Source organism: Mustela putorius, unplaced genomic scaffold, assembly GCF_011764305.1.
Source record: "Mustela putorius furo isolate JIRA1106 unplaced genomic scaffold, ASM1176430v1.1 tig00000275_pilon_pilon_pilon, whole genome shotgun sequence".
Classification (NCBI taxonomy): Eukaryota; Metazoa; Chordata; class Mammalia; order Carnivora; family Mustelidae; genus Mustela; species Mustela putorius.
Genome location: NW_025421341.1, coordinates 23259993 through 23277249, shown reverse-complemented (window position 1 = coordinate 23277249; position 17257 = coordinate 23259993). Strand labels below are relative to the sequence as shown.

The 17257-nt window shown below is 54.2% G+C and overlaps 1 protein-coding gene across 1 annotated transcript; it reads right to left on the bottom strand.

Annotated features, from left to right (window-relative positions):
* Positions 1-382: 382 nt before the first annotated feature.
* DES (desmin) lies at positions 383-7977 on the bottom strand. Its single transcript, XM_004762851.3, has 9 exons — positions 7292-7977; positions 6170-6230; positions 5957-6052; positions 5638-5799; positions 5337-5462; positions 4716-4936; positions 3189-3232; positions 1396-1478; positions 383-1183 (listed from the first exon to the last, which is right to left on the bottom strand). The coding sequence occupies exons 1-9, from the start codon at positions 7867-7869 to the stop codon at positions 1142-1144; spliced, it is 1413 nt and encodes a 470-aa protein (XP_004762908.1). The 5' UTR covers positions 7870-7977; the 3' UTR covers positions 383-1141.
* Between the last annotated feature and the right edge of the window lie 9280 nt (positions 7978-17257).

Sequence of the window (17257 nt, the reverse complement as noted above, 5' to 3'; positions counted from 1 at the left end):
CAGGCAGGTTTAACGGGAAGGGGCTGTGAGCTGTTTTGGGGAATAGGAGAGCCCTATTTCGGAGCCAGGCGATGCCCTTCAGAAAGAACAGCAGGTGGTGTCCCTGGAGCCTGATGATCTGAAGGCCCAAACGGGGCCCAAGGGGGCATTCCAGAAATTGGGGCCTAACAGGAGGTATTCAAGGCTCCCTAACGAAAGCCCCCTGCCCAACTACCCTCCAATCCTAGGCCACATACACACACAGCAAGGCTGGGAGTTTCTGGGAACAGCAGGGGTGACAGGCCTGAGGCGGCAGGAAGGCAGCATCCATCCCAAGGGGTGGGGCAGCAGGGCCCTGGGGGCCCCCAGAGGCGACCAGGCAGTCAAACAGCCAGGGACGTGCTAGGCTAGTACTTCTCTTTTTATTGTTTCTGTCCAGAGGCCCCTGCTGCAGGGGAGGGGTGGGCACAGAGGGGGGCACCCCTTGCCCTGCCTGAGACCACTCTCTGCCTCTCTCCTCACTTCTCCTCTCCAGCATCTCGCCCACCTTCTCTCCTTCTGAATCTCCTGCTCCCACAAATGGCACCTTCGGGGGTTCCCTCTTGCAGCCCCTGCTTTCTAAGCCCACCCTGGGAAAGGAAGGGGCCACGGGGTCCGTGTCAAGCCCCCATTCCCACAGGGGCTAGTCCTCCAGTCACCTGCCAGGCTTGCTGGGGAGGCTGCCCTTTCTCTCTGCCCCAGGCTAGGGAGTAGGGAGTGGGGAGGTCTCCAGGCTCCATCCTTGGTCCTGTGAGGTCCCAACGCCCTGCTCTGGGGCCCTCTCCAAAGGTAGAGGCTAGGGCCTGACGTCCCAGAAGTGGGAGGGGACCGGTCTGCTCTGGTTCCACGTTGGTCCTGTCCAGTATGCGCGGAAGGCAGCTAGGAGCCAGGCTCACACATTTCCAACATCCAGGACTCACACGGCTGGGGCTGCCTGTGCCTGGGCAGGGGGGGCCATGTCCCCTGGGGGGGGACCATGTGTGGTGGTGGGGGAGCCAGTGTCAGAGGCTGTGAGGGGAGCATTGTGGCTGGGTGTGGTGCCCTGGGATGGAAGGAGGCTGGCTTTAGGAGGCAGTGAGGACAGGGGCCAGGATGGTCTCGGGGGGCAGAAGGGTCTCTGGCTTTAAAGCACTTCGTGTTGTTGCTGTGTGGCCTCGCTGACAACCTGGGGAGGGAGAGAAGCCCAGTCCAAACCAGCGCCAACAGGAGAATGGGGCCCCAGCCCTGGGTCCTCCCCCGACTCCTATGTAGCAGGACCCCCTTTCCCTCCAGGCAGGGCCTTGAACCAGCACAGCTGGTGGAAGGCACCTGGCTGACCACCTCACAGACATACCCCAGAGCCCCCACCAGGCTAAGGGAAGCAGGCAGATGGCTCACCTCCCCATCCCGGGTCTCGATGGTCTTGATCATCACCGTCTTCTTGGTGTGGACCTCAGAACCCCTTTGCTCCGGGCTTGTTTCTGTAACAGACCCATCCACACACTCAGCCTGACCAAGTCCAGGCCTGGGCCACTCCAGGGACTGGGAGTCCCTCTCTCGTCCCATGGGGTGGAGCCCCAAACACTCCTACCCCCTCAAGATGGGTCTATGACTTTTTCAGCAAGACTTTATAGCCTGTCCTTGAGCTCTACAGATTCCGGGGCCAGTCCCACGCTGAGACAGGCTCAGGAGCCAAGAGACGCTGATTCAGGAGAGTGGAGGACCCCTGAGGCCCCAGGCCATCCAACATTCCCACTCCTCACACAAGCCCTCACTCGTCCTCCACCGCTGGGCTCCAGCACAGCCTTGTGTGAACTTGTATCCTGACAGAACCCCAAACCCAGTCCCAAGATACTCTTTTGAAGGGCCTCATGGTACCCAGCCCCTCTTTAAGAGTCCAGATGAGGGGTGCCTTGGAGGGGGGTGCAGTTGGTTAAGCTTCGGACTCTTAGATTTGCCTAGGTTGTGATCTCAGGGTTTTGAGATCCAGCCCCACATCAGGCTCCATGCTTGACGCAGAGTCTGCTTAAGACTCTCTCCCTCTGCCCCCTGCCCTCTCTCTCTCATAAATAAATAGATCTTAAAGAGAGAGAGAGACCAGATGAGTAAACTGTGTCTTAATGAAAGAGAGACAGACAGGAGTCGGTTATGGATTCATTGTGCTGGCGGCCAGTCCCTTGCCTCTCTATGCCTCAGTTTCTTTGCCGCGAAACACCAGCCACGATGTGCTATCTTGGCCACAGAGCCACTGATTTGAAAAAGCATTAAGCAGTTTCAATTGCAAGGCTCACACTTGGGTGTCTGCATAAACTACTGGAAAAAAAAAAAAAGAGGTTCTGAGTTTTCTAGGGCGGGTCAAATTTAGGTCCTGGGTATTATGAGTTTGGTGTTCATGAATTTCCTTAGCGAGCCGCTAGCCTGTGACGAATGTCATAACTTGGTGGGGCACAGCATGTAATTTTCCCGACGGGAACAAACACTGAAGACAAAAAAGGTTTGATCTAGGAAAGGCGACACTGCCAAGCCAAGGAGTCCGATTTGCTTTCCTAATGTTTCATTATAGTGTGTTTTTCTGTTCTCTAGGATTGGAAAGCCACTCAATCTGCATATTACTAATGTCAGAATGGCAGAATGCCCCTGGAGCTCCTTCTTTTAATTGTCTGGCTTTGCTAAGGTTTGGCTTCTTTTTTTTTTCTTTTAAAGCCTGTGTCCAACATCTTGCTCCAGCAAACTGGAGGTGTTCAGCAAGCAGCTGGTGGGAGGTGGGGTGGGGTGGGGTGCAGGGGGGTGCTTGGCAATTTGCCAAACAGACAATGGCTGGTGGGGGGGCGCCTTGTAATCCAGGGTGTATGGTTCTAGATGCTTCTGCTGCCAGACCCCCGAGGCCTGCCCTGGTACCTTCAGAGTTTGGGTATATTGGGAATCGAAGCTGTTTGCCGATGTCCGAGACTCCCAGAAGGTGCTGGGGACATGCTCAATACAGTATAATACCATGGAATATTTAAAAGGCTCTGTTAGAAGGTGCCTCTACCTAAACTTCTCCAACCACCTGCAGTTGCTCCCTTTCTCTGTCCCAGACCCCAGCTCCATCACCCTGGTTCCATTCCCCCTCCCAGGCTGGCCTTGGGCAGTGCCCAGGCTGGACTCCTGCCCCCTGCCATTCCAGTGTCCACCTGCCAACATGCACTCACCTCGGAAGTTGAGAGCCGAGAAGGTCTGGATGGGGAGGTTGATCCTGAAAGGGGAGAGATCAAGCCGCCAAAGGGTTAGGGCTCTCTATATCTCCCTGTGACCACGCATCAAAGCTTGCCCTGGTCCTCAACAAAGGCCACTGTCAACTGTCCCTGTCCCACTGACCTTTCACGTGGCTAAGAGCATGGGGTCAAAGGGCAACTCCAGCTCTCCCAGGACTGTCCCTTTCCATCTCTGAACTGCTGGCCTGACATCCATACTCCCAACACCCCTGCCCTCTCTAGGTCAGCAGGATCTCCTTCCTCAGGTAATTCAGGGTATACGGATAGCAGTTGTAGGCCACAGCCATTGTGCATGCCCACCAGGCTGGGAACTGCTGGCCCACCCACAGAAGGGCGAGTTCCAGGGTAAATGCCATCCCCGTTTATGCCTAGTGGGGGGGAAATGCAACACATCTCCAGCTGCTTTGAAAGGTCATTACGTGTAGATGTAATTCTATGAACTCTGATCTCTCTCTGTGTGCAAGTCTGTATTTAAGCATGTCTGCTGATTGTTTTAAACTTTAGACATCATCGTTTTTATGAGTATCCATAAGCGTCATTTTTTTGAGTAATTGACCTGTGTTAAACTGATTAGGTTTACCTACAGTGAAATACACAGATCTTAGTCTGCAATTTTGCAATGAGTTCTTTTTTTGTTTTTTAAAGATTTTTATTTTTTTGACAGACAGATCACAAGAAGGCAGAGAGGCAGGCAGAGAGAGAGAGAGGAGGAGGAGGCAGGCTCCCTGCTGAGCAGAGAGCCCGAAGTGAGGCTCCATCCCAGGACCCTGGGATCATGACCTGAGCCGAAGCCAGAGGCTTTAATCACTGAGCCACCCAGGTGCCTCTGCAATGAGTTTTGATCAGCGTCTACATCAACGGAACTACTAGTCTAAATTGAGATACAGAACATTTCCAACGCCCCAGAAAAGTTGCCTCGCGTTGCCTTTTAGTCATATGTCATTTTTGGTGTCTAGAAGTAAGTTGCTCTGAGCATGTCATGCTATCTTTTCCTAAAAGCGTGTGTGTGTGTGTGTGTGTGTGTGTGTGTGTGTGTGTGCACGCACGCATGCGCCCTCTGGCACAAGTCTGCCCTCTCCTTCTTAACCTGTGTCTCAGGCTCTCTCTTTGTCTCTCAGCCCCCCCCCTCCTTGCTCATCATTCCCCACTCTGCTCTCATCTCTCCCTTGACTGGCAGTAATATTTTATTACTGGTTGCTGAACATGGTTTTATGCTTCTGGCTCTTAATTCTGAAGGTGGATGAGGGAATACTTCTATTTCTCTTTTTATAAAAGCTATTAATTAAGTCACTTTTTACCCAGGTGGCCTTGGTTAATTCTCTGCAATTAGTGGTGTGGTGGCCTCCTGTATAAAATTGTTTCCAGATCTCGCTGGTGATCCTGAGCCTCTCCCCAACCCCATGGGGTGGGGGTGCAGGAATGCACCCCTCGGCACTCCCCAGAATCCCAGCGCCAGCCCCTCACCGGCTTTCCTCGCCCTCCAGCAGCTTCCGGTAGGTGGCAATCTCCACATCCAGGGCCATCTTGACATTGAGCAGGTCCTGGTACTCTCGCAGATGACGGGCCATCTCATCCTTGAGGTGCCGGATCTCTTCCTCCAGACGCGCGATGTTGTCCTGGTAGCCGCTGGCCTCGCTGGCAAAGCGGTCTTCCATCTCTCGCATCTGCCTCATCAGCGAATCGTTCTGCAGGAGAGGGACACCCAGGTAAGGAGAGTCATGGAGGGGTGGGCACCAGGGTAGGGGCTCAGGACGGGGACAGACACAGCCTTGGAGCTGGGGTGCAACCCCACATGGTCAGGTCCGGGAGTTGGCACGCTCTTCTGAGCTAGGGAATCCTAAACTCAAGTGAAGTCTTCTGGGGAGACCCAGAGAATAGAAGTCATAAAAGGAAGCATCCGTGTCCTTCCTCTCCACCCTCACCTAGAAGCCCCCCGACTCCTGAGAGTTCAACTGAGAAGCCACCTGTCTGTTTTCACCCCTGTGGGAGGTTTGAGGAGATAGAGGCCCAGAGAGAGAGTCTCAGATTGCGAGTGGGAGCGGCAGGCTGGAAGGACTGGGTGGGGCGAGGTGGGCAGGCACTCACGGTGCCCTTGAGAGCGTCAATCTCGCAGGTGTAGGACTGGATCTGGTGTCGATACTCCATCATCTCCTGCTTGGCCTGGCGCAGTGCGTCATTGTTCTTGTTGGCTGCCTGGGTCAGGTCGGACACCTGCGGGCAGGGAGTGGGACGGAGATGAGGAGGCTGCAGGACGCAGGGCAGGGATGGTAAGGGAGCCTGGAGGCCCTGGCTCACTCTCCTCCCCACGGAGAGAGCCACAGGAAGCACCTCCAGATAAAGACAAAGGGGAACGGAGGGGCCAGAGCCCTCGAGCCAGGTTACCCACCTTTGACTTGTACCATTCCTCAGCTTCTGAGATGTTCTTGGCCGCGATGGTCTCATACTGAGCCCGGATGTCCCTGAGCGCAGCGGTGAGGTCTGGCTTGGACATGTCCATCTCCACCTGGACCTGCTGTTCCTGAAGCTGGGCCTGTAGCTCTCGGATCTCCTGTAGGGCATAGCTGGGCTTCAGGGCTCTGCCAGGCCCTACCCACACGGCACCCTCACACCCCCTCCCCTATTCCCCAGCCTTGCACTGCCCCTCCTCCTTTCCAGCTACTCCTACTAGAGTCTAAGGACCTTGAGGAGGAGGGCTGAAGGCATACCTCTTCATGCACTTTCTTGAGGAACACGATTTCCTCATTGAGAGATTCAATCCTGCGCTCTAGGTCAATCCGAGCGAGAGTAGCCGCATCCACGTCCTGGGAGTGGTCAAGCGAGAGGGAGAGGGTCACTAAGAGCCCAGGCAGGGCAGAGGGAGACCAGGGGCCCCTGGGGTCAGAGGGGGTAAAGCTGCTGGGGGACCAAAGAGGGCTCACCGCTCTGAAGGCAGCCAAATTGTTCTCTGCTTCTTCTCTCAACTGAATCTCTTCTTGCAGCCTGGCCAGAACAGACAGACAGACAGAAAAGAGACGGTTGGTGAGGATAAAACCAGCCGTGGGGATAGGCCTGGTGGGGGCTGCCCAGGGAGTGGGGCTCAGGCCACCCAGAGGAGGCCTAGCTCCAGGGTAGACACGAGAGGCCCTGCCCACCCCGGGAGGGGACAGGAAGTGGCCCAATTTCTTCCCCAGAGTCACACCCCGGAAGTCTATGTCCCCAACCAGACTGTGACCTCCCTGGGATTAGCGACTCTGTCTATTCTATCCACCTCCACGTTCCTGGTTCTCAGTCCCAGTCTGGCCAACATAGGTGCTCAATTATTGTTTGCGACCAGGGTGGTAGGACATTGATTCTGCTCACTCCTGCTGTCAGAAGCAGGACCCAGGAGTACTTGCTCTATTCTTGTTGCCTTTTCCTATTGGAAGCCTGGTGGAGCCCGCTATCAGGCTCTGGAAGCTTTCAGGAGCCTGCGGCTTGCTCCCTCCCCTTTCCTCCAGCTTATCCGTTCCCTTAGTGAAATGGCACAGCCTCAGCCCAGCCTAGGGACTGAGATCTGCTCTCTATCCACCTCCCCCCACCCCGGGGTGTGGGGTAGTCAGATCACAGATGAGCTGAGAGCTACCACTTAGATTCCCCACCCTTTGCCCTTCCCAGCTTGCCCCAGATTATCCTTGTCTCCTATCAAACCCCCTCTCCCTCTGACTGTACCCGGGCCCCCTCCCTCTGCTCATCTGCCAGTCCCCCATGGACACCACCCTGACATCTTAAGACGCTTTTAAGGGGCTGTCCACAGGCCTCAGGTTTTCCATTTGCACCCTATGATGTCCCTAAGAAAACTGCTTTGCAGAGTAAGAACACGAAGGAGAGACCCCGGAGTCCATCTCTCCTCGGGGGAACACCAGTAGATGACTCTCTCCCCGCAGGGGGGTGGGAGAGGGTCCCCAGTGCGCAGGATGGGGTGGTGGGGGGGGAGACAGGTGCTGACAGCTGCCCCCCAGCCCCCAGGCCTCATCCCGCTCCCAGCCCGAGGAAAGGGGGTTCCGGGAGCGCCAGGTCCTCACTTGGCCTTGAGCCGCTGCAGGTCGTCCAACAGGTTGTCACGCTCTACGTCCACGCGGGCGCGCTGGTTGGTGAGCACCTCCACCTGGCGCCGCAGCTCGCGCAGCTCCTCCTCGTAGATCTCGGCAACCCGGGTGGGCTCGCGCCCCTTGAGTCGGTTCACCTCGGCGGCGAGCGCTGCGTTCTGCTGCTCCAGGAAGCGCACTTTCTCGATGTAGTTGGCGAAGCGGTCATTGAGCTCCTGCAGCTCTACCTTCTCGTTGGTGCGCGTGGTCAGGAACTCCTGGTTCACGGCGTCGGCCAGCGAGAAGTCCAGCAGCTCGCCCGCGCCGTAGGAGGAGGGCGCGCGGGCCGACCCCAGCCGGCTGGCTCGCAGCGCCCCCAGACCCCCTGCCCCGCCCGACGTGCGCGACACCTGGTACACGCGGGACATCATCGAGCTCGAGGAGCCCTTGGTGCCGAAGCCCGCGCGCGGGAACACCGGTGAGCCCAGCGGGGAGACGAGCGGGAAGCCCCCGGCCCCGCCGAAGGTGCGGCGGTAGGAGGACACGCGCTGGCTGGACGAGTAGGCCTGGCTCATGGTGGCGGCGCGCGGGCGAGGCTGGGCGGCACGGAGGAAGCGGCTGCGGGAGGCGGCCGACTGGAGAGTGGATGCGTCGAGGGGAGACAGGGCCCCTTAGCCGTCTGCACTATTTGTATCCCTCCTGACATCAGCCCCCGCCGCCCCTCCCCTGACAGCTGCAGGATCCCGCTGTCCTGCCAGGAAGGGCGGCCGCTGGCGTGGGGGCGGGGAGGCCAGCTCCCCCGCAAGAGGCCTGCGCCCCTTTGCGGGTGGGAAGGGGCCCGCAAGAGGTGTGGGACGGGCTGGAGGGCCTAGGAGGGCAGAAGATGGGCAGGCTTGCCAACCCTTTCACCGAGGAAGCAAGCCTGTCTGGAAGCCCTAGGCAGCCTCTTTCTGCCCTTGGGTGCCTGCCTCGCCCTGGGGGATAGTCAGGGGAGAGAATGGAACAGAGGTTTCCCCTTGGTTTGACAGTGTCCCTTTCGTTTGGAGGGGACACTTTGTGAAATTTCCTGGAGGAACAAGGCCTAGTCCCCAGAAAGCCTCCAAAGTACTTTTTTTCCTCCCTAAGGATTCTCTAGAAGTGACAGAGGTTTGGGAGGACTCAGGAAAGACAGGCACCCACCAGCCAGGCATGGAGCAAGAGAGTCTCTAAGCAAGCAGGGAGGGTGGAGGAGTAGCCCGGAGGGGCGTGAGAGGTCATAGAGCAGTCCTGGCCAGAGGCGCCTCCTCAGGTATGTCCACTGGCACCAAGATTCTAACCCTGAGCCTCAGTTTCCCTCTGGGCTAGTGTAAGCTCTTTTCCTCCCCCTCTTCAGGGTAGGGCAAAGCCTCAAGTTTATAAACAACAGGGTGATTTCCAGAAAGAGCCCGGGAGCCTCTCAGTTTCCAGTTACTATGCACAGTCACCCCCACACGCCAACTTTACCCGGCTTCTGCCCCCTTGTGCCCACCCCCACGCTTCTCTGATTCACCCCCCTACTCCCATCACCCACACCCACACACACCAGGGGTTTGTATTTTGTCAGGAGCAATGTGTCAGCCTAGCCATCTCTCTGGCAGCAACAGCTGCCAGCCCGGCATACCAGAGCTGGTATTTATAGAGAAGAAGGCATCAGTCTGGGAAACAGGCACACGGGAGAGGCGCTCTGGGGGGTGGGGGGCCGGGTACCTGGGGAGGCGTGGGTTTCAGATGGCCCAGGCAGGTTCGGGGAGCTAAGCCCCTATCACCTCCCACCCCCCCAATGCCCCAAGCCCCCCGCCAGAATGGAGTCCCACCTTCATAGCCTTCCTCCTCCTCAGCACAAGGTATTGGCTGACCCCTGAGGACATCCCCACTTCTCCATGAACACTGGCTGTCTCCCTACACCTTTACCTGGCACACTGCAGGCCTCCCTTAGACCTGACCCTTCTGGAATGCCAGCTTCTGGAATACAGCGCAGGTCCTACCCCAGCTCTGCCGTCACCAAGAGGCCCAGTTACTAGCAGACAAGACCTTCACTTTTCCGTGTCCTCCCCTAGCAAGTGGAAGTGGTCAGCCTTGCCATACCTACCCTACAGGCTCTGAAGAGGCTTGAATAACAATGCGAAGAGGCACCTGGGTAGCTTAGTCCATTAAGCCTCTGACTCTTGACTTGGGCTCAGATTGTGATCCCAGGGCTGTGAGATCAAGCCCCGTGTCGGGCTCCATGCTGGGTGTGGAGCCTGCTTAAGATTCTCTCTCCCTGCTGCCCCCCAAAATATAACAAGACACAAATAACCCCTTACACTGAGCCCCCACTGTGTGCCACACAGTGTGAACACCCCCAATCCCCAACAACCCTATGAGGCAGAAGCTAGTAATCTTTCCCATTTTGCAGCTCAGGAAGCTGAGGCAGTCCGACTCCAGAGCTGTGCTTGGCTCCCTGGAATGGATGTGAATATGCCAGGTGAACTATAAAGGGCTTTGTTACTGCTGTGTCTTCTCAAAGCCTTTCCACACTAAGTATCTAAGTTTTATCCAAGAGACAGGCCTATGCCGCTTCCAGTCGGCGACGAGAGAAGAATTAGGCACAAACAAGTCAGCTGCAAAAGACTGGGAGCAGGGGACAACAGTCGAAAAGGACTGCTGCCACGAGCAACTCCACACTCACTTTTATTAGATAGAAAGCAATAGCCAATAGAAGGATCGATGAAGGTCAAACGTTAATCCCGTCTTGCAGACAAGCAAGGAGGGGGGTAAGGTTTATAGTTAAACAAGCACATTCAAAGGACTCATCTAACTAACAACGGGCAATTCGGGGATGAGAAAGGCTCGATAACGGATAAGGGAAGCAGGCGGTTTTCCACCCTGAGCTGACCGGGCATTCCCGGGTGCTCCACTTCCCTGAAGCCGGCGGCCTTCCGCCCTGGGGGGGCTGGGCATTCCCGGCTGCCCGGCTTCTGTGAAGGGGTGGCCTTCCGCCCTGAGCCAGCCAGGTATCCCCGGCTGTCCAGCTTCTGGGAAGGGGCAGCCTTCCACCCTGAGCGAGCCAGGCATCCCCAGCTGCCCAGCTTCACGGTCGTATATCGTCCTTCTCCCCAAAGACCTGTTGTCAGTATATGTATTTCTTAAGGCCATATCTAAATGTGCTTGGTAACATTTAGATACCACTAGTAAAATCCTCCAGGGGTTACAGTTTAAGTAACAAATTGTTCCGAGGGGCAGCAGCAGGCCTATGAGGTGGGTGGGGGGTTCCAGATTTTCTTATCCAGGCTTCAAGTCAGTGCAAGCTGTTGTGTTCTGGTTATTTTTGTGTCTCGTCTCCCAAACTAGATAGTAGGCTCCTGGAGAATTTGAGAGACCATGTGGATCCTTAGCATATTCCAGGCAACAAGCATCCTTGTTGTAGTCCCAAGTAGCCTGCAAGCTTTCTTTCCCGCTCCCTTATTTTGGTTACAAAGGCTACACACACAGAATACACACAATGGGTGGACAGATGACCCAGTTCCCAGCCAGTCTTAACAACTGTATCCCTCTGGCTGCAGGGATTGGCTCAGGGGTGACCTGGACCTGAGAAAGGCCAATCAGAGACCTTCCCTGGAATTTATAGATGAAACAGCTAGAGCCTGCGGCAACTATGTTTCTTTCCCCGTGGGGGAATTCCTGAGCTAGGAGGAAAGGGAAGTCAACATACAAGGAGAAGCAGAGACACCTGGAGAGAATGCAGGGCAGGAGATCCTCAATTCCAGCTACTGGGGTGGGGGGGACCTCGTTCTGCAGCCCTACCCTTGATTTTGCGAGCTCCCCTCACCCCATGTCCTTCCTGACTTTGGGGCCAATAAACTTTTCCTCCCCCACCCCCCCACTTAAGGCACTTGGTGCTGGCTTCTCTCACTTGTAGCCAAAGCATTCCTGACCAATCTCTTGTAGGAGAGGGTGCACCCATTTCCACAATACTAGGGAGGACAGAACATTGTTGGGAGTCCTCTCTGTGAACCGTCTCCAGACCACATAAGGAAATTGCCGTTCGGACCAGTCCAATGCCTCAGTCCCGTGGTGAAATGAAGCAGAAAACAAATAAATAAATTATGTCACTTATTCTCTAGTCAAAATGAACATCTACCAGACTTGGCTCTGAACCACTTGGGGCCATTTCCAAACTTCAGTTCCAACCCTGAGAATCTGCTACCATGGAGGGCAGCAAAACAACACTCCAAGCCTCGGACAGCAGGTGAAAGTAGAGTGCTCCAAAACACGTTCTCAACTGGGCAGCACCCCTGGAGTCAGAGTTTTGCCTCCCCAGGGGACTACTTAGAATTGGACACACTAAAAATATTAATAATGTATCTGGGTGGATAATGTACTTGGCACAGAGGTCAAGGGGTCCCATTCAGTGGGATTGTATGCTTTTCACTCTGTTGATTGTATGCTTGGTTCACAACACGTTTTCATCTTGATGAGTCCAATTTATCTATTTTTTCTTTTATTGCCTGAACTTTGGTGTCATATGCAAGAATCACTGCCAAACTCAATGTCATGAGTTCTAATGTTTTCTTCTAGGAGTTTTACGATTTCATGTCCTTGATCTATTTTGAGTTCATGTCTGCAGGTGGTGTAAGGTAAGGGTCCAACTTCATTGTTTTACATGCGAATATCCGGGTTTCTCAGCGCCATTTGTTGAAGACTGTCCTTTCCTCAGTGAATTTGGTCTTGGTACCCTTGCTGAGAACAATTTAGTAATATGTGTAAGGATTTTTTTCTGGGCTCTGTGGCCTGTTCCATTGGCCTATATATCTGTCCTTATGACAGTACCACACTGCTTTGATTACTGTAGCTTTGTAAGAAGTTTTGAAATCAGTAAGTGTGAAGCCTTCAACTTTGCTCTTTTTTGATATGTTTTGGCTATCCGGGGTCCCTTGAGATTCCCTTGAAGAATGGATTTTCCCATTTCTTCAAAAAACAGTTGTGGGGTTTTGATAGCGATTGCTTTGACTCTAGGTCACTTTGGGCAGTACTGACAGCTTAACAACAGTAAGTCTTATTTATGATCAATGACTATGGAATGTCTTTCCATTTATTTGTGTCTTCTTTAATTTATCTCAGCAATGTTTTATAGTTTTCGATAAACCAGTCTTAGGCCTGTGGGTTATGTTTATTCCCAAGTATTTTATTGTTTTGATGTTATTGTAAATGAAATTGATCATGTGGGGTTTTCCCTGCATTCTATAAATGTGGTATATTAAACTGATTGGTTTTCCTATGTTGAGCATCCTTGCATTCCAGAAATAAATCCCACTTGGTCATGGTGTATAATCCTTTTTTTTTTTTTTAAGATTTTATTTATTTGACAGACAGAGATCACAAGTAGGCAGAGAGAGTGGAAGGGAAGCAGGCTCCCGGCTGAGCAGAGAGCCCAATGCGGGGCTCGATCCCAGCACCCTGGGACCATGACCTGAGCCGAAGGCAGAGGCTTAACCCATTGAGCCACCCAGGTGCTCCGGTGTATAATCCTTTTAATATGCTGCTGAATTTGGTTTGCTTGTGTTCTACTGAGATTTTTTTTACATCAATATTCATAAGGGAATAGGTCTGTAGATTTGTTTTCTTGTGTGTCTTTGTCTGGCTTTGGTATCAGGGGAATGCTGGCCCATAAAATGAGTTAGAAAGTATGCCCTCATCTTCAGATTTCTGGTAGAGTTTGAGAAGGATTGATGTTAATTCTGAAATGTTTGGTCAATCTCACCAGTGACCATCTGGTTCTGTTTTTTTCTTTGTTGGGAGATTTTGAGTCACTCTTCTTAATATCGTCATTTGTATTTCACTGTATGGATTTGCCATAATTTACTTAGCTGATTTTTAACTGATGGACACTTATACTGTTTCCATTCTTTTGCTATGATAAACAGTGCTGCTATGAATATCCTGGGGACACACTTTTGGATTTTTAATTTTGATAAGCTATTTTTTAAAAATAGTCACATTATTTTAAGGTCATGCTCTTACTTGAGCTAATTGATGTTGGGAAATGGGAAAGTCCACTAAGACAGACCATTTCATTCAGGGTTTTTCAGAAGAAAGGGGACAGTTTACAAACTTGTGTATGTGGTACAATGTCTTGTACACTGAGTGTTATCAAGACATCTTGTCAAATCAGGGGTACCTGGGTGGCTCAGTCGTTAAGCATCTGCCTTCAGCTCAGGTCATGATCCGAGGGTCCTGGGATCGAGCCCCGCATTGGGTTTTCTGCTCAGCGGGGAGCCTGCTTCCTCCTCTCTCTCTCTCTGCCTGCCTCTCTGACTACTTGTGATCCCTCTCTGTCAAATAAATAAATAAAATCTTAAAAAAAAGAAAGAAAGAAAGAAAGTATTTCCTTAAGGGTGCCTGGTTGGCTCAGTCAGTAGAGCACGCAGCTCTTGATCTTGGGGTCTCGAATTCAAGCCCAATGTTGGGCATGGAGCCTATTAAAAATACACACACACACACACACACACACACACACAGATGCATATTCATATACATATATATAATTTATATATGTATCATCTCCTTATATTTGAAGCCAGATGATGTGTCTTTGCTATGCCACTTATTCTAACTTGGGAGCGAAATAGAGCAAAAAGAACCCCACCTATACAGGCCAAATATTTGGGAATAGTACTCTTCTTCTTGGGACACTTTGCTTGTTTCCCCATTTTCACTTTTTCTTCCTTCCCTGAACTAATGAACCAGCAAAACCCAAACTCTCCATGACCTCCAAGGCTCCCTGGGACTGGCCTGGGACCCGCCTGACCAACCTCAGCTCACTCATTTTGGGCTCAGCCTCCTTCAGCCACACGGCCCTCTTTTCTATTGGAGGACCCTGCTAAGCTCTTCGCAGCCTCCAGATCTCTGCATTTGCTGTCCCCTGGCTTCCCCTAAGCTCAGTGTCTGGAGGGTTTAGGGATGGCTAGGCAGATCTCTGAACTTCACAGAGGGCTTCCTGGAACACAAGGGCCCTGGCTACCCATAGGACATCCCAGATCCCATAGATGGCACAGATAGGGGGGCAGGTGATTGGCATTGGTGGATGGCTGGGGTAGGGACACTGACCTGGCCAGCATGGGGCATTTGGGCTGAGGAAAAACTGAAAGACATTAAAAAGGAGAGGACAGGAGCAGCTGTTCCACTTTGCCCAGTCTGGGAGCGCCTCACCTACCCCAATCCAACCCCAGGATCCCCGGTGTGAGGCTGTGCTGATGCCTCCCCACAGGGCACCCTCCCTCTAAACACTGACCCCCACCTCCTTTGTTCATTTCCCCAGGGCCCATCCTCCTCCTCTTTCTGTTTCCCAGCTGGGCACCTCATGCTTCCATCCCGAGCTGGGCTGGGCCAGGAGGCAACCATTACCTGAGAGCCTTGGGGACAGTGTGGCAGGTGTGAGCCCAAACCATGGTTCCTGCCTGCGCTTTAGCACTTGGTAGGGAGGTAGGAGGCTCAAGCGCGGGGGCGTTGTGGAAGGCGAGGCTAGATATGGATGCTTGGCCTGGGGGTTCACCTACAAATCATCTGTGGGACCCGGGCAAGTCCTGTTTCCTCTCTGGTCCTGTCATGCCCTGTGAAAGGGGTCAGGCAACATGGCCTCTGAGGTCCCCTCAGCTCCTGACATCCTGAGTCTCTGGGCCAAGGGAGCCCAAACAGTGAGCAGCCCCTAGCAGAGCGCTGGCTCTCTGGCGCCTCCATGCCTCAGTGCTCCCAGAGCCCTCCTCCCAACAGCCCCCTTCCCTTCTGCTCCCTCCCCACCCCCTCTCAGCTCTAGTGACTGAGTAACCTCCACAGGGTGGTGAGCAGCCTGGAGTGACTGTAAAAGGGAAGGAATGTCCAGAAGCAATTGTTTCTTCCTGATATCACCAGGGGGAGGTTGAGCTGGGGGGCCTCCCCGTAGGACGGTGGCGTCCGGGTTCTCCCTGAAACTCTCTCTCTCTCATGCTACACTGCTCACCCCCTTCCCCAGGTTGGGCCAGCCATCCACCCCTTGTCTGCCACCCTCTGCCTCTCACTGGTTGAAGACCTTCAGGCCACCGGCTCTCTCTCCGTGTGACCCCACCCCCATTCTGGGCCCCTAACCTCACCGGGTGCCCCCAATCCATCCCCATATAGCCCTCCTCCACCTCCACTTTGTAGCCCCCGTGCCCCTGACCCAGCTTCTTCCCCGGGGAGGCCCAGAGCCTGGCTCCAACCCCCCGCCTGCCCCACGCTCCTTTTACAGACATGGAACGCTGAGGGTTTTCTGCCAAAGTAGGAGAAGTCTGAGGCCAATCTCACCTCCTCCCTGGCCTCAACTTCTACCAAATAGGACGCCTTGAAGGCTGGAGCAGGGAGTGCAGGGCGGGGGGGGGGGGGGGGGGTGTTAACCCTGAGCTTCAAGGGGAGGGGCTGCTGAGATGGTGGAGGTGAAGGTGTTTGTGGACTCTTAGCACCCCACCCCACCCCCGCCCGGATGCCTGGGGGTGGGGGTTACTTGCATCAATAGGAGATGGAGAAGTAGAGGATGGGGACCCCAGCCAAGCGGAGGGAAGGAGAAGAAGGGGCTTCGGTAGCCTTAGAAGTCCCCGGGAAGGCATCCTGATGTGCCAAGAGCGGCAGCTGGTTGGGAGTTGGGAGACCAGAGGCCTGGGCCAGCTCTGGCTAAGCTTTGTGGCGGGACTGCACGTGTCCATTCTCTGGGCCTCAGTTTCTCCTTAGTGAAATATCCTGGACATTCCTCCTTGCTCTGACCTGAGTGAGAGAGGCCTTTTTCTTGGGAATTGAAGCTTTGGTGCCTCCCTGGGCAGCCTTGCTGGGAGCCTCCCTACTCACCCCAGACTCTCCATCGAGGGGGACCCCAATCTCTGGCCCGGCTCCAGGATGGCCCCTGTCCCATGATGAGACGCAGCTACAGCAGCCAGCAGAAATGGGATTGCCTACCTCCTTAGACATAGGTTCTCCCCACCCTCCTGCTCCTCCTAACTGCTCGGGGCTCCCATTTTGCCTCTCCCCAGGCTCCCCTTGTCACCGTGTCCTGCCCAAGAAAACCAGTGCCACTCCCTGCCCTGCACTGGCTCTCAGGGTCTCAGCTGTCCCCCCATATCCCTCTCCTCGGCACCCCAGCCACCCTGCACAATCCCCAGCAGTTTGTAGGGGCTCCTTCTGAACTCCTCGAGATGGCATCTGGCCCTGAGCCATGTCCCAAAGAGATAGAGACCCAAGGCAGAGGAGTCCCCTTTCCCCACACAGATGTGCACCCCCACTCCTAGCCAAAACCCCCATGCAGAACAGGAGAAACACTCTTTGACCAGACTAGGGTGTATCTGGGTGGAAGAGGGGAAGGGGTCTGAGAACCGGGGTGGAGGTTGTCAGGGCAAGCTGGGAACCCCTGAAATAGGGTTCGGGTCACTGCTCTCACTTCCATGCAGGGAGAAGTCACAGGCTCCTTCACCAGCCCATGGATTCACACCCTAGATAGCCTCTTGAGGCCGAACTCATCCCTCTGCTGAAATGCAAGCCCCTTCTTTCTTAGAACTGGACCCAGAGAGAGAAAGGCAGCTTCCCTGGAAGACTGTCAGGTTCCTAGTGCCATCACTCAGCCTCTTTCCCTGATTCATCCCCATTCCTTTCATCTTTCCTCATAAGCTTTTTTGGTTTCAGCCCTCCAGTTTGGTCATATCTGTGCTGTCCTGGGCCCTGTCCAGGTTTCCTACATCACTCCAGGGCTGTGGCATGCTTTAAACAGGGCCTAAGCTGGCTGGCAATGACCTCACATGGCCACTATGCGCAGTTGCTATCTATAGCCTTACAGGATCATCCTCCTCTTCCTCCAGCCAGCTGAGTCACAGTCATCTTGGGGTCCACTCAGACCCCAGAGCCCTCTCTGCCAGTCCAGATCACAGCCCACCTCAGTACTCAGAGCCGGTCTAGCTGATGAATGGGATA

Excerpts from the sequence above, each read along its gene's own strand:
- DES (XM_004762851.3), bottom strand. The coding sequence starts at position 7,869 with ATGAGCCAGGCCTACTCGTCCAGCCAGCGCGTGTCCTCCTACCGCCGC. Across the intron at positions 4,937-5,336 it reads TTGACGCTCTCAAGGGCACC|AACGATTCGCTGATGAGGCA; the intron begins GTGAGTGCCTGC and ends CCTCTCCTGCAG. Across the intron at positions 1,184-1,395 it reads TCGAGACCCGGGATGGGGAG|GTTGTCAGCGAGGCCACACA; the intron begins GTGAGCCATCTG and ends CTCCCTCCCCAG.